General features: G+C 45.1%; 1 protein-coding gene across 1 annotated transcript; it reads right to left on the reverse strand.

Annotated features, from left to right (window-relative positions):
• Positions 1 to 5,647: 5,647 nt before the first annotated feature.
• On the reverse strand, positions 5,648 to 15,792 carry ACTR5 (actin related protein 5). Its single transcript, XM_042883682.1, has 9 exons — positions 15,412 to 15,792; positions 14,568 to 14,797; positions 13,569 to 13,738; positions 12,515 to 12,732; positions 12,002 to 12,184; positions 9,429 to 9,551; positions 8,775 to 8,914; positions 7,274 to 7,406; positions 5,648 to 6,247 (listed from the first exon to the last, which is right to left on the reverse strand). Exons 1-9 carry the CDS (start codon positions 15,790 to 15,792, stop codon positions 5,990 to 5,992), a joined length of 1,836 nt encoding a protein of 611 aa, XP_042739616.1. The 3' UTR covers positions 5,648 to 5,989.
• Between the last annotated feature and the right edge of the window lie 368 nt (positions 15,793 to 16,160).

The following is a 16,160-nucleotide window of genomic DNA, read 5'->3' on the forward strand; positions in this document are numbered from 1 at the left end:
GTGTGAACATGTGGAGCCTCCCTGCAGCAGGGACTGAGCATCTCCAGGTGGCTGCAGCACACCAGCCTCAGCAAGGCCACCATCAGCGAGCGCTGTGACAAACAGTGTGCTCCTGCTGCCGTGGGACACCACTGCCCAACACCTCCTGGGTCAGCTGCAGGAAACTGGTCCAACACAGCTTCATGATCCGTAGAGTAAATTCATGGCCAAGCCTGGAACAAAACTATTTTCATTTGACAGTGAACATTTTCCACATAGACAAGGCAAAATAAAGCAATAGAGAGTTTGGGCAGATCACAGCACCCAGCAGGAAGGCCGAGTGCCAGCAGCAGGAGGTGCCCAGTGCCCTGCCTACACAGATAAGAGCTCAGCCTCCACCCAGCAGCTCGCTCCATCACAGCAATACCTGCACCACAATGATCGAACAAGGAGCTAAAAAACTGCTTGCCACTACCAGCAAAAGCAAGGTTTGCCACGTGAGGCTATCTTCTGGAGAGATTTATATCCTAAATGGAGCTTTTCATGAGAAATCCACTTAGTATTCCTCTAAAATTCCAGGAGGGTGAAATCCCCCACTCCCTCATCTCATTAAGATGAAGGAATGCCAGGTATGTGGCAGGAATCTGGGGTGAGAGGAGGAGTGGGGTATATTTTAACCAAGCTGCAGCATGGAAAATGAAATTATAGTGATCTAAGGGTCAGGGCTGGAAATGCATTTTGCAGTGGTGAAAAACAACACCAGCCAGGAGCATCCTGCTAATGTATGTGTTCAACCCAAGGCACATAAAACTGAGTGTAAAGATGACCAAAAAAAAGCAGCCCTGCCACGTTCAGCAATCAGAGCTGCTTTTCCTAATACTCAACAAGCTATGCAAGAAGCTTACTGACTGCTCAAAGCCAGAGCTGGCAGATGGAATCTACCTGGTAACACCCTCTGTGAACCTAAAAAGCTGTGGCAGAATCCATGTTCCTGTGGACACAACCTATAAAACAGCTGGGGACACTGAAAAGGTATTTTGCCTCTGGAGTGCTGACAACAGATTATAAAGACAGAGAGCAAACAGAATTATGTCTGGAGCTGTGCAGGGAGCAGTGCGCGTCGCTGCCAGCCCTCAGGGCACCCCCAGGGCTGCTCCTCACCGGATGGGTCAGGCTGCTGCTCAGGCTGCAGAACAAGTGTCAGTGAGTCAGGCTCCATTTCCTGCTTTATTACCATAAATAAAGTTCAGGTATCACATCCTCCAAGCACAGGGAGCTTCGATGTTTTCAAAAGGTCTCTTCTCTGGAATTCACTGGGTCTGAATGAAGCCAAGAGCAGCGCCCCGAGCTTCCTCTTGGTTTAACAGCCTGAGCTGAAAGCGCAGGAGTCTGATGCCTACAAGGAGCCTCACTGACAACATGAAAGATGTTTTCCCCACCAGCACTTCGCTTCTATTCATTTTACTTCCTGACAGATAAAGATAAAACACTTTGTTCTTCACCTCACACCTAACATAAATTAACAGGTAAAGTAACCCTGTCCTGCACAAGATCAGGAATTCTGAGAGCATAAAAGTTTTTGAGTCAGACCATAAACCCAGTTTGTTCCATATTCTGACAGTGCTCAGCAGCAATTGCTGAAGAATAAAAGAACACAAGTACAGAGTGATTCCTGCACTACTGCACGCCTCACCCAGCTTCAGGCAGCAAGTGGTTTTGAAGACTCCTACCTGCACCTGGCCCAGCTGAGCATGAAGCACACATGGACTTACTCCCCTGGGTTTTATCTGACCTCCCTCCTTCCCTGCAAACCCCTTTTCAGCCTTCCCACCACCCTTACTGTCTTCTGCAGCTGTTACACAGTGTGAACAGCCTCTACCAGCATGACTCTTGGGTTCATTTTGCTGTTATAGATGCAGAGGCACAGGAGCAAGGTCAAAGCTAACAAGCACAAACTAGCTTGTCGGGAGTAAATAGAGATGAAAATGAAGGCAGGCCTCCTGGCTCTTGATCCAGTACTCTCATAATGGTCTCTACTGCCTTAGGAAATGGAAAGCAAGCCCACTGCTCAAAAAAAGGGAAGATCCCTAAGGATATAGAAGAAACAATGCAATTAAAAAGAAAACAGAAAAAACAAAAACTGATGGCACTTTGATGTCGTAAGAGCCAAGGCTGGGCTCAGAAGTGGAGTAAAAGGTGTGCAGCAGCTAACCATGGGAAGCTGAGCATCTGCAAAGAGAGAGTAAAATGCAGCGTGGAGAATTCTTGGCAAACCGCAGTCTGAACCACTCAGACCATTAGAGCAGGCAGTTTTGTTGAAGCTCATGTGCAAGGACTGGCAGTGGGAGTGAAAGATGGGACTCAGAGCAGCTGCTCTGTGCCTGACATGTTGAACCAGGGTGGAAATCCCACCACCTGACTTGGGGGATAACATTAAATCCATTACAGCAGTCTGCCTTCCCCTGCTCATCCCACACAAGCTTCAGAAGTTCTGCTTTACACCCAGCTGCTACATGATCACTGCAGGCTGTCACTGGAGGGATAATCCTAAATTTTAAGTGACAGTTCACAGGCATCTCCTCTTTCTTCTGAAATGCTGTCTTACCCAGCACATCATTAACTATTTTGGAGATTAATAATTGCAGCAAAGAGTTCCAACCTTGGTGTCCTGGCGGAGATTTAGCAAAGAATGGTTTGTGTTTGAAGTCGTCGTGGCACAGGAAACATAAGAAGCCTTGAAGACCAGCAGCAAGCCCTGCACACAGCCCAAGCAGAAATCTGGGACGTGGGACACGTGCCCCACGTTTAGTCTCCAGGGCTCCTCACTGACGTGGTGTTTCCACTCCGAGCAGATCTTAGGGACCCTGTGAAAGGTGGAACCCAGTTTGAGCTCCGTTTAGATTAAATAGACCAAGCTCACCAAGCCTGACAAATTGCAACTTGTACTTTTGTATTCTTTGACCTGAATTAGACAGTAACTCGGTTGCATAATAAGGTTGTGGGCTGCTTTAAACCTCAAGTACTGAGGACCAGCTACAGACCACTCCACCAACTCAGGCTGGCAACCTCACTTGTCAGCTTGCAGGACACCTGTGAGGATAAACACACTGCTGACCACGAGGCTGCCTACACAGCAGCTCTACTCAGCCCACTGAGCACTTGCCAAAGGCTCTCACAGTGACATCACCTGCACTTTCCTGTCCACAGAGCTGTATTTTTTCCCCTCCAGTAACAATTCCTCCTATAGCTCCCCACACAGCCAGACACCCATCAGAAAAAGCCAGGAAGGCACCTTACTGGCCCCCTCCTCCTTTAGGTGGCATAAGCCAAAGCACACAGGAGGAAGGTTCCAAGCCCCCTCTGGGTTTGGTGCACCCTACATCAGTGATATGGAAAACTGACACCAAACTCTTCACACAGGCATGAGAAAACCTTGCCACAGAAACATCACCACGGTGGGCATCCAGGAGAACTTCAACTAACAGTACTGCCAAAACCAACACTGCTTCCTCCTGCCCTCAGCACCACACACTCATTCAACCTTTGTGCCACCACCACTCACGCAGCACCTCAGCACAACAAATCAGGGAAGCAAACTTCAGCAAGTAAAATCAATCCTGTTTTCCAACATCCACCCTTTTAACATTGCTACTCCAAGCAATTAAGTGACACCAGCATATTTTGCACAGCTTGTGACTGCAATTGTATTGCCCAAGTTCATTAGATACTCCAGTTGTTACAGGGATAAAGTAGCAAATTAATAGCTAATATTTATAAGATTATAAAATCATGCTTCCTTGAAGCAGTCAAAGCAGCTGACTTGGCAACTCCTTACTGCATTAGACAGCTCTACTTTCAATTAATAAGCAGAATGGTTGGAACAGTTTGGCCAAGCATTTAGAGCAGTGTTACTACTCCAGATATTGAACATCATGAGCATTGTGCCTATCGTGATAGCTAGAGATGGGTCAGAAAGGGGTCAGACAACCGTGGGACACCACCCTGCCCAGCTCACTGACACAAACAAAACCAAAAGAGGCGCTTTGGTGGGGTGTAACATTTCTGCATTTCAGCACAGCATGCTTTTCCACATTCTTTGAACACCTCAAACTGCCTTAATGTTCCTGAAAAGCAGTAGGCCTGGAGGCAGCTAGGGATAGCCTCAAATCTGGATTGCTGGTCCTAGCTAGAGGCAGCAGGTTCCCTTTTCCTCCTCCCTCCCTCCAACCAGTTGAGACCAGAGGGAGAAACCAGTGCCAGGTGCCTCAGGAACCAGGCAGCAGAGCAGCTCCATACCACTTCCCCCACTACACTCCCTGAGCAATATATGAACATGTGTAACTTCTGCACACAGCTGCGACCTCAGTGTGCAGGACCTCAGAGCTGGACACTCACCTTCTCTTAAAATCACAGGTCTGGTTGAGATTTTTGCTATCAGATGTGTGTATCACATCCTATGGCAATAAACTCAACACTTCAGCATCAATCCTCATCTCACACCCTTTGTTTTGGCTCAGCAAGATAACTTATCTCAATGCTCTGCAGCTCTCACGGGACTGACTGTAAGCCACCACCTGCTTACCCTCCTGATACCAATTATGGCCCGGATATTTTCCTCATAGTCTTACTTTTTCCAGCCTAACAGTTCAGGGCTCTCGCTAAACTGCTGGTGTCTGCTTAGATTTCAGTCCAGCATTTAGCACTGATTATTCTTTTGGGAAAGCAACAGCAAGTTGTTCAGTGTGAGAAACGGATCTTCAGTTACATTTCATCTGGAGTATGTTGTGCAGGACAGGGGCCTGGCTGAAAAACACAACCACTCAAATACATGCTTATTACTGTACTCATTAAAGAGCTCAGATCTCTGAAACACAGTGATAAAGCAAAAAGTTCGCTTTATTGCTAACAAGTCTTTCAGTGACCACCCCCTACTCTGATTTAGTCACACTGCCAGCAGTTCAGAAGCACTTTAAGTCAAAAGGTAAACCTGACCCTCAGAGGCATCTAACAATCCTGACTACACTCATGTTGGCCCCCTTTCTAGAACTGTGAGACCACATTAGGAGTGGCAAGGGACTTCTGCTAGGGCATGATCTGTCCTCTTTCCCACCACTGTAATAATATGACCGACACTAATGGCTTCAGGAGAACGTGCTACCAAGAGGCTTCTAATGGAGAAACCACTGCACTGTGTACCATGAAATATAGCTACAGATCAGCTGCAACATGCTCTGTAATATGCAGGTGCTCCCAGCCAGCTTTCAAAGAGCAGAGCCACACCTGTTGAGAGCTGCCCTGCTCAGCCCTCACTCCTACAAAATCACATACAGACTTCACAGGACTGCATTCCTCCTGGTCTGTGCTTTAAGGAGAGCTCTTTCTTTACAGCTGAGCCATGCTGTGTGATCAGACCTCTACTTTTAACCAAGATGCCAGCAGCTGACAAATTCAGAAAGTGTCTGAAATCCCACTGATCGTGCAGTGGTTTACCAGAAGCAGGTAGCAAGATGGACATCAATGAGGACGAGCCCAGAGGGCCTCAGGAGGAGGCCGAGCAGCCCCTCCAGCACAGCTTCGCAACAGCTCTCTGCAGCGAGCAATGGAGACACCTGCTGGGCTGACTCGTGTAATGCAAGCCCAGCTTCTGCACTGTGCAATGAGAGCAGTATACAACCAGTACATTTTAATTAAAAAATATCCACAAACATTTTCAAATAACCCCGAGTCTTATTATAGAAGTTCATAAGACAGTATTCTCCTCTGGAATGTATTTCTCCTGCGTTCCTCCTTGTTGATTCACATCCCCGTGCTATGCAGAAGCAGCACAACCCATTACAATCGCTCCAGCTCTAGAGCAGTACATCTCTTTCAAGCAACAGATGAGATGCTTTGCACTCTCAGAGCAGCCAACAAGGCCTGTGCTCCACACACAGCTCAGGCTGCAGAGCATTAGCTTTATTCCTTGCACTGTTACCTCCACAGGAGGGACTGTGACAAAAGCTCATCACTCCTACGCCTGCTCACAAGGATTGCCTGGACCAGCTGCCAGGGCCCTGCTGGGTGCTAATGCCTCTGTAGTCCTTGGGGCCTGCTTTGGAAGGCGAATGGGCACGTAGACATTGGAGGCACAGTGCTCCTTGAGGTATTCTCCCCCTTTTTCTTCATAGTCTTTTCTGGTAATCCAACCTTCCTCACGGGTCATGTGCTCCACTGCCCAATCCCGAGCCCCGTACCAGGCATCTAAAATGGGACTGGAAGCAAGGTGAACCTGGAAGGAAAAGACAACAACATCAAATGCAGGACAATCCCAGCTTGTTTAAGATCTGAACACAGGAGAGAAAAGCTCTTTTCACCCTGGTTACAATGCAAATCACAATTTCTAAAGTTTGAGCTGGTAATTCAGTGCTTCTGGAAGCAGTGTTAGGAAATGGTCTGAAGCATGTTTTCTCCTTCAGATCAATCCTCCACGAAACTGCTGAGTTTCTACAGCTTCCAGAGCACATGCATGCATCACGCTCACAACCAACAGCACTAGCAGCTCATGGTAATGCAAAACAAGCATCAAGTGCTCAGCAACATTTCCTACTTGCCTGAAGTAGCAAGGTGGAATTCTGCAAGCCAAGAAATCACACTGTGGGAAAAAGACTACACATGTGCTTTCCACGTGCTCTTTTTTCTTCTGGAGGAGATTCATGCTCCCATTTAAATTATTCTTATTACTGTAGCATAAAATGCTTCCTGCTGCAGCTATAAGCTGGCTGAACTAGGCACTCTAAGCACCATAAATAATATCTGTGAAATGACACATTTCTGATAGAACCACAGCACAGAACATTTTAATGGAAAGAAAACTCTTATTTTTCATAGGTTTTTAAGACACTTTTCTTGCTATTCCAGATAATCTTTAGATGTAAGTATACCAAGTAACTTCATTTTCAAATGAGCACACTTTTTCCCAGCAATGACTCCTAACAAAGGCTGCTTGTTTCAGAAAGTAACTGCCCCAATTTGCAGACATTTGGCCAAACGTGCTTTCTTGTGGGTGCACAGCCCTTCAGCTGAAGAAACTCTTCCAAGGCACTTCTACTCTTCCTAACGTATTCACAAAGACCAAGTGCATCATTCTTCCACCCTCATGCTCTTAGGTCAAAAGCTGCCATCTGCCTCGCCATAAAACAAGTGTTCTCCATTCCCATGCTCTGAGGACACCCGCTCTGTACTTCTCCCAGCCTGAAATATTTTTTAAACACAGATGAACAGGATGTTCATGAAAACATTCTATCAGTGTGCATACCTGAAAAGATGACTGGAATGGCCTCATTTCGAGGAGTTCTTTCTGGACTCTGGCCTTTAGTCCGGGGTACATTGCATTTCCACCAGTAAGAAAAACATTCTGCACAAGAACAGCTTGTTGCTCTTTTGAATACCTACAAGGAGGAAAAAACCCACAAATTCTGTCTTTTTTCAGGAACATTACTTCTCTGAACTGAACAGCTACGAGGGAGAAACAGTTTGTCTTCAAGATTCACACTTTGAGAAATTTTCTCCACCTCACAGGCATGAAACCCTGTGTTCATTAGGTTCTGTAAATTTAGGGGGTGGCAGAAGAAAATCCTCAAAGCACTCTGAACTGTATCCTCATAAATCAACACTTCAGTAGAGCTGGAGTTCTTTCTTTCCAGAAAATGTAATCTCATATACTCCTAGAGTTCGATAACTTACAAACATCACTGACTTTGGTCGTACAGAGACTGATACCTTATGTTGTAAGTGATAGGTATTTACAAGGGTTCTTTGTTTAGCCCACAACAATTTGGATCAGAGGTCTTCAAAGCAGGATGTGTGCAGGACAAAGCACTGCTGCATGGGAAGAAAGTCACTTTCACAGAACCATAAGGATCTCTTCCAAGCTCAGTGATTTTACCATTATCAAGTCCAAGCATCAGCCTAACACTGCCAAGTTCACAACTAAACCATGTCACAGAATCACAGAACGGCCAGGGTTGGAAGAGACCTCAAGGGTCACAAATCTCCAACCCCCAAAGCACAACATCCACACACCTCTGAAGTACCTCCAGGGATGGCAATTTCACCAGTTCACACAGTGCCCCAATGCCTATCCACCCTTCCACAAATGAATTCTTCCCAATATCTCATCTAAGCCTCCCTGGCACAACTGCAGGCCATTTCTTTGTGTCCCACCACTTGCTGCAAAACAGACCAACAGCCCCCATGCTGCAGCCTTGTTTCAAGCAGTCACAGAGAGCAATGTCTGCCTTCAGACTCCTCCAGTTAAATTCAGTTCCCTCTGCCATCTCTCATGTCATTTTATAGTTCCTTCACCAGCTTTGCCACTCTTCACTGAATGCATTGCTTCAACTCAGTATCTTTGCTGTGGAGAGGGGCCCAAAACTAGTTTTTGTAACACTGATATTCAACCTTTGTCATATCCTTTTTCAACTTCTACTTTATTTTACAATGTATACCTGCTAGTTGAGTAGCACATGTATCTAATTTATAAATAAATACACATATATTGACAGTTTAAAATTTTTAATAAATATGAGTGAATGCCTGAAAGAGTTTGAAGACCATTGACTCAGATGACCAGAAACTTAGATGTGGTTTTCAGAACAGAAAGGCATCTCTAACCTTCATCTCTAACCTCAAGCCTGACAAAAAAGAGCTACTCAAACATACTTTCTCAGGGCACTGTTAAATAACAAGTATTGCAAAAGCTGGTAACCAAACAAAGGCTTGTTTGAAGAAGGTGCCCAGTATCTCTGTGAACTCACCTTTCGAGGACATACTGCATCGTTTCTGCTATACCAGTTTGGTCTTCTCCTATCAGGGAGGGCTGGAAGATGATCTCTGGAGCCCTTATTCTTTCAGTGCCAAGAAAAAGTTGGTGGTATTCTGCCAGGTTAAACACGGGCTTTAGAAACAGGAGATTGAAAAGTAGAAAATTACACTAGAGAACAAAGGAAGCAAAGATTCCAGAGAATTCTCTACTAAAAAGATCATGATATTCTCTCATAGAAAATACCATGCTGCAAAAGGTTCCAGAAGGATACAGAAAATTGACTCTTTTTTTTTTTTCCTTATTTGTTACCACTCCTAAAGCTGATTTGTTACCAGTTCTAAAGCTCAGTTTCACAAACTGAAAGTTTTGTTCACACTGGACTGTGATACAGGCTATGAGTCACACACAAAAGCTTAAGCAGGACTGCTTCCCTAAGAACATGGCACTGCTACAACGTGCAGAGAGCTGACTGGGTGTACTCATGCTCAAACCATCAGTCATGACTGCGAGGACTCCTGCCTTGTGCACAGTTCAGAGGGTTAAGAATCTCTTTTACAAACAGAAAGCACTGTTTGTATTTGGAGAAACAGTCAAACAAACAGCAGGCAGCAACCCCTGACATAAGCTGCAGGTATTGAAGTCAAACCTGCACTGCAGCAACAGGCTTCTCAGCTTCAGGTTGTTCCTCAGCAAATAAAGGTTCAAACTCATTAATACTTTCAACATCTTCCAGTGACTGCTCGCTGCCGAGTGGATCCAAGTCAGGGGTCTGGAAACAGAATGTTCAGATCTGTTAGCCCAGATGAGCTAAGCACACGCACAAAACCAGTTCTGGTGACACGTTCAGAAAATTACCCCTGATTCCTGCACATCCAAACTCTCTACCATCCTTGGAAATAAATGTTGCTCCTCAGCACTGAAGACAAAGATCAGAATGATGACAACCCCTAAAACACGAGTGGAAAACTACACTCAAAGAATAAAAACTAAGCACTTTCAGACTTCTTTATTATTTTATCTTGAAGCCAGCTCAGAAATTAAAAGCCTTAGTCAACAGGTTGAATGCCAGGACCCTGTTAGCATAATAACATACTAAAGCTTATTAAAATAGCTTTTAAAGTTGGCTGAAACTTGGTGCTCTCCCAGCACCTCTAACCATTCTATAATTACCATTTAATTCCCTGCTTTGCTTGTGTGGGACTGGAAAACAAATATTTGCTAGCTAAAAAGCTAGCACGGTTTTTGACAGTTGCCTACTTGTAACTGGTTAGCATTTGCACATGGGATATAAAAAAAACTCCTTGCATTTTACACAGACATGAAAGCTGCTCCCAAAGCTCCTTCCTAATGAAAAGCATCACTCCAGATCACAGAACACTGTTGTGAAGGAGCAATTATTTTATTATCTCATTTATTCCTTCATTATAATGAAGTAGATTTTTAATTTCATCACTAAATATCTGGTTTTGCCTTTTAAGGTAAACATTTGTTACAACATTTAGAAAGCAATAGCAGGATGAGATAAAGCTAGAACATTTAAACCTTCTGAACATCTCATTTATCTCATTTAAAAGACAGGCAACTACTCCAAATTGAAGATGTGCGCATTGTGAACACAAACTAAAGAGATTATTTCCAACATTTCTGTCCTCTAAAGAACAAGAAATAACAAAGAACAACAACAGAGAAAAGCAGAATACAGCAGAAGAGCTGGCGCAGACCCCAAGACAACAGAATTAGCTTTTAGCTCCTTCACACAGCCACAGAGATGGTTTATCTTCACAAATGGATTCACTGGTAGCTGTAAGCTTTCACACAAAGCCCAGACCAAACAAAAAGGGCTTGCCAATTTATTCCAACATTTGAGACTACACCTTGTAAACAAGAGGAGCGTCTGATCCAAAACAGACGTGTTGGAACTTAGGCACAGCCACCTGGCAGAGCTACAAGCAGCCCACTGACATTCACCTCTTTCTAGAATGCTGGTGAAATCCACCATAACCCCATTTGGCTCACATGCATTCATTCTGATTCTTACACAAACTTTCCTGATAAGGATAGAACCCAGTAGAACCATCTCACTGGCTACTTTTGGCTATGTCCCAGGTTCTATATAAAACATGCTCTTTCTGGCATCACTCTCCTCCACGCTTCATTCTTGTGTTTTCTTCTCCAACTCTTCCTGAGCATAGACAGATAAAACCGAAAATGATCTTCTGTGACTTGCGAGGCAATTAAAAGCAAGCGTAGAAATAGATTTGGACCATCCCTTAGAAGCAGCTGCTATGTGCTGGGCAAAACAGAAAGTAACTTTCTCTTCTCAGAGAAAACTCCAACAACCAAGCCTAGCACTCAACCTTTTATATCTGAGTAAAAAGAATAAAGCATGCTGCTTGACTGCACCAGAACCATACCCTAAACAAACCAAAGGGTTGGCTGCTTACCATAAAGTTCTCCGCATCTGAAAGCAAAGAACAGAAAGGCAGACAAATGTTTTTTAAAGCCTAACAGTTCCATACCTTTAATGCTACATTACAAATATTTAAGGATAGTCTGACCTACTACTGTAACAACTTAAAACTCAAGTACTTACAGTCCAATGTCATCAATTTTCTTAAAAAAGCAAAAAGTGGACCTGATGCATTATAGATTATTTCAGCAAAAGTAATGCAAAAGTAAAGACAGGAGTTAGCTTGCAGTACAAACAAGATCAATATGTTACCTGCTGCCATTTACAACCCTGTAAGCAAGCCATCCTTCAGCAAGAATGCTGACTTGCATATGCTGCCAGGAATAAGTACAAATGGAAGCAGTTGTATCTTCAGATGATCTTATCTTTTAGGGCTGTTTCCTTTCTTCCCCAGTTGAAGTCTTTGAGGAAGCTTACTGACTTTATATAACTGTGCACTTTAACCAGTGTCAGCAAGCCTAGAGATTGTGCTTAGAATTGTAAGAAATCAAACTGTAAGATACATCCCAGAACACAGTGCAAGAAGGGTTACTGATCTTGGGCATACTCTTAAACACTCATAACTCCAAATTTCTGTAACTGCATTGGAAGGCCCCAAACAGGAGGAGCAGCTGCCAAATCAGCAAGAAGCATGTTAAAGGGAAACCTTAACCCATCAATAATACAGATACTTACAGATAGAGAACACTTTAAGACAGAAACTTAACTCTCACAGAGATTAGAATCAGATTAACTTGGAGAAAACATACCTCTGGTTTGCTGTCCACAACATCCACTTCGATATTGACTTCTGCCTGTAGGATTTTTTGTTTTGTCTGTTCAATGGCCAGGCTCAACTTGTTGATGTAAGACTGAAGTTCCTCTGCAGAGTCCATGTTCAGCTCCACTAAAGCTTTGTGGAATTGATCCATTTGACCATCTTCCAGAAGTTCCTACAGACAGATCAGAGCAGGCTGTGATGGATGATACATGGTAATCAAACACACACTAGCTACATATGCATACCTTGCCCTTGTTATGGCAGACTCTGAATGTGCAGGCTCTGCAGCATTCAAAATACCTCACCAAAAAAGCGCTATTCAGAACTTGCAGGTATCTCCTGCATCAATTCTTTTTATTCTGTGAGTAACCTCAGAGATCTCCTATCAGAAAAGGCAGAGGATGGTTACAGCTTCTTTACAGCGATGCAGGACTTTCTAGAAAAGCTGTGAGGGCAGCCTGCACATCTCCCAGGAGACTTGACAAAAAACTGCCATCATTACCTGTACATAGAGCAGCCTGTCCAGCCTCTCCTGGTCCAGCTGCAGCTTCTCTTCTCTACGACGTGCATTGAGTTCCTGAAGTCTACGTAACTGCTGCTGCCGCCTCTCCTGCTTTTCTTCTGATGTCAGAGTGCTCCCCAGGAGTTTGTTAGAGAAGGGCAGCTGCATCTTGTGCACGTTGTTCTCATAGTACTCTGGTGAGCGCCACTTCTGTAGTTCTAAATATTTGAGAAGTAAAAGAACCATTTTGGCAGGTTGAACAGGATGATTCACACTCTGTACATGCTCCAAGCCACGTTCAGACTTAGGAGAACACAGGCAACAATCCAGCCCAGGATTCTGCCCACTTCTTGGCAGTCACTCCAAGAGTTATTTAGCTGCCTCCTCAGAGAACTGCCTTTAAGTCACACTCAGCACAAACGGTTCTTAGCACTCTCTTCTCCAGGACGAAGCAAAGCACTGAGAAGTGGGAAGCATGCAGCCTCTTCTCTCTTTCCAATTTGAGAGCTCTCACATGTTTAAAACCACCGCAGGCTCTTTTGCATGTGATAAATTGAAGAAAACACTACTCTGTGGCCACTACTTGAAAATTGTCATGGAGATTTTAGAACTTCATTAATTCACAAAGAAGTCATGAGAACTCTCCTCAGCAATTTTGGAAACCTTAAAACAGATATGCAAAAACACCCACAGGGGAGAAACGTGGTCAGAAACAATCCCAACCATCTGAGCTTTCTGTTGGAAGCACAGAGTAAAATTACTAATAAAATAAATTCATTCTGACATCTGTAGAAATCTATCACTCACAAAGAAGTCTGAACTAACAAGGAACAGATTTCTAAAATTCAATCTTGTTTCACGAACTCCTGCAGAACTCAAACTGCTAATAAGCTTCTCACACGTAATGGATTACAGAACCCTCCTAAGAAAAATAAAACAGCAGTGGAGCTTTTGTACCTGAATCCAAGTAGAACCTGATCAAGGGATAAAGGGGCGCAGAACCAAGGTTCAGTGAGCACTACTGATCAGTACAAGAAGTTACTGCTGGTTCTACCTTCTGTATAGTCCTCCGCAATGTAGCTGTGCTCATGAAGTATTTCCTCCATGCGACTGAGAGTGATGGCAGCAAAGTGCCCGGGGTACTTCAGCTGGAGGAGGCGCTGCAGGTACACAGCTGCCTGACAGCCTCCAAGATTGATACGCTTGCAGTTTTTAGCATCCAACCTGGAAGTCCAAGAGAAACAACCGAAACTGAAGAGCAGTTCACTGTGAAAGAGACCTCCTGTTCTATTCAGCGCTATCATTTTAACATGGTCAAGTGGGGAGATACTTATGAGTAAATATTTTAAGAACTTGGAAGTCTTAACACATCTTTTGGTTTTTTCAGACAGCAGCCCTAAGCACTGCATTATTGCTTGCAGATGCAATTCTGGAAGGCTCTGTTTTAAAAAGCAAACAAATTAACAAACAAGAAAGCAAATAATTTTAGCTATGGCAACAAAAAGATATTGTTCTACTTTAAGAAGGGAAGCTATGATTCTGGGAAGCTAAAAGTAGCCCCTCTGGCCTACGTATGATTCCCAGTTGGCTAGGTCTGAGCCTTACAATTGGAAGCCTTTGCCAGATGTCATCAAGCCTCTTCCTGCAGTAAGGATTACAAAAAAACAAAGCAAAACTGAACAAAACCTGAGCAATGGGGCCAAATAAACAGAATGATGAAAGTCTGGAGGACTGTAGAAATCTCACAGAGTGCTTTTTTTTTTTTTCCCAAAGCAACTTTAAAACCTAACACTTTTTTTTTTGTTGTTGTTGCCAGGTCGTACTTAGGACAGATATCCTCACCTACTTTTTAAGTATGAAACTAAAATATACACCAGGACAGCATTGATTCTTCAATTCAAAATTCAACTGGAGTAGTATATTGCTCTTCAATATAAATTAGGACCTAGTAAGAATTTGTACTGCGGGAGCTGTAAGGCTGAATGCCAGAGGAATAGGTATTTTTACCACTGACAAAATGAACCTAGTAGGCATCAGGACACTAAGAACTCACCTCCCTTCTAGGACTGGCAAAATATGTGTACACTGATAGCCTGAAGATATCACCAACCCACTGCAAGGCCAGTTCTGCCTCCTGTTGTGGTAAAAGCTGTACAAGCTATCCACACCATAGGACACTTTAGGAACTTGATAGCATTCAAAGAGGAGCTCTGACATCATTTGCCTTGAATACAAAGGATTGCACACTGCTTCTGTCAAAACTATTGGATGATCAACGCAACCCTGTAAGAGACAAGAGAAAAGGAGGAAAAACAAGATAAGATGGACAGAAAAATCCAGAGATACCTTTCCTCTTTTTAAAGATCAGCTTCAACTCCTCCAAACAGCAATGAGCATACGCTTTATGTGCGGGCTACTGAGCACTTACGTTACACCCAGTGCTCAAGGGGAGAGTACTTGCCTACAGGTGGGTTCCCCCTACTAAATCAACCAAGGTATAAACTCCAAAATGTGAAGAAAAATGGATTTTAAAGGTATACTGAGTAAGTGGAACACGGGAACCATCATGCAAACACATGAAAGAACTTCACCATGAGGGAGCAGGGCCACGGGACAGAGCCTGCTTTCCACACGGGTTGGACTCCAGAGGTCCCTTCCAACCCCCACAGTTAAAGACCTAATTAACCAAAATCTATACAAGGTGGAGGCAAAGCATGACTGGAAACTGCATTCAGTCCAGCCCTAGGTAAAGCTTTTGCATTATGTGGCTTCAGCAAGCTACCTAGGCACACAAAACATTTTCAATGGAAAACGAGCACATTTCTAGTTAAGGAAACCGCATGAAGTCGTCAAACGTTTAATCTCTGTCTCAGGAGGCGATCCCCGACGGCTGGTACCTGCGAGGAGATCCCCAGGCGCTGGAAGACGTGGTCGAAGAGCAGCTCCTGCAGCTCCAGCTGCACGGGCACGTTGCGGTCGAAGGGCGAACGGAGCAGCCAGCGCAGCGGCTCGGGGCTGCCCAGGTCGTTGCCCACCTGCGTCTCGGCGCCGGCCGCCCCGCGCGCCCCGCGGCTGCGCGCCGCCAGCGAGCGGAACCGCAGCAGGGGCTCGGTGGGGACCGAGGGGTCGGCGGCGGCCCAACCCGCCCGCGTCTGGAAAGAGCCGTTGTCGATCACCAGCGGCACCGGCTGAGGGCTGCGCACGGCCGCGCTCGGCGCCAGCACCGGGTCCGGGGCCCAGCGCGCGTCGCGGAAGGCGAACACCCGCCCCGCCGCCATCTTGGGCGTCCGCACCGCTCCGGGCGGCAACGCGGGCCGCGCTCGGGTTCCGGGCTCTGCTCTGCTCTCAGAGGAGGACCGAGGAGGACTGAGCTGAGCTACAGAGCCCGCAGCCCCCCGCAGAGTGACACAGCAGGATCCCGTACCGTCGTAGTTTGCAGTAGCGCTAAAAACGAGGTCCCAAAGAAGCAGCGAGGCGAGGTGTGGCCACGCAAAGCCCACAGGTGGATGAAACAGCGCTGATCGCTGCTTGCTTGTCCTTACCTGGTGATTTGGAGGACCCTCGAGCTCAGCTTTTGTTCATCACTATTTATTAAGGAATTTTAGCATCTTCCATCATGTGCAGTTTAATTTGACCCATAAACCTC

Source organism: Lagopus leucura, unplaced genomic scaffold (genome assembly GCF_019238085.1).
Source record: "Lagopus leucura isolate 7727_CA_CO unplaced genomic scaffold, USGS_WTPT01 Super-Scaffold_100039, whole genome shotgun sequence".
Taxonomy (NCBI): Eukaryota; Metazoa; Chordata; class Aves; order Galliformes; family Phasianidae; genus Lagopus; species Lagopus leucura.

Coding starts and splice junctions, on each gene's coding strand:
- ACTR5 (XM_042883682.1), bottom strand. CDS start 15,792: ATGGCGGCGGGGCGGGTGTTCGCCTTCCGCGACGCGCGCTGGGCCCCG. Junction 12,185..12,514: donor ACAGGCTGCTCTATGTACAG/GTAATGATGGCA, acceptor ATCTGTCTGTAG/GAACTTCTGGAAGATGGTCA. Junction 6,248..7,273: donor CATTCCAGTCATCTTTTCAG/GTATGCACACTG, acceptor TTTTCCTTCCAG/GTTCACCTTGCTTCCAGTCC.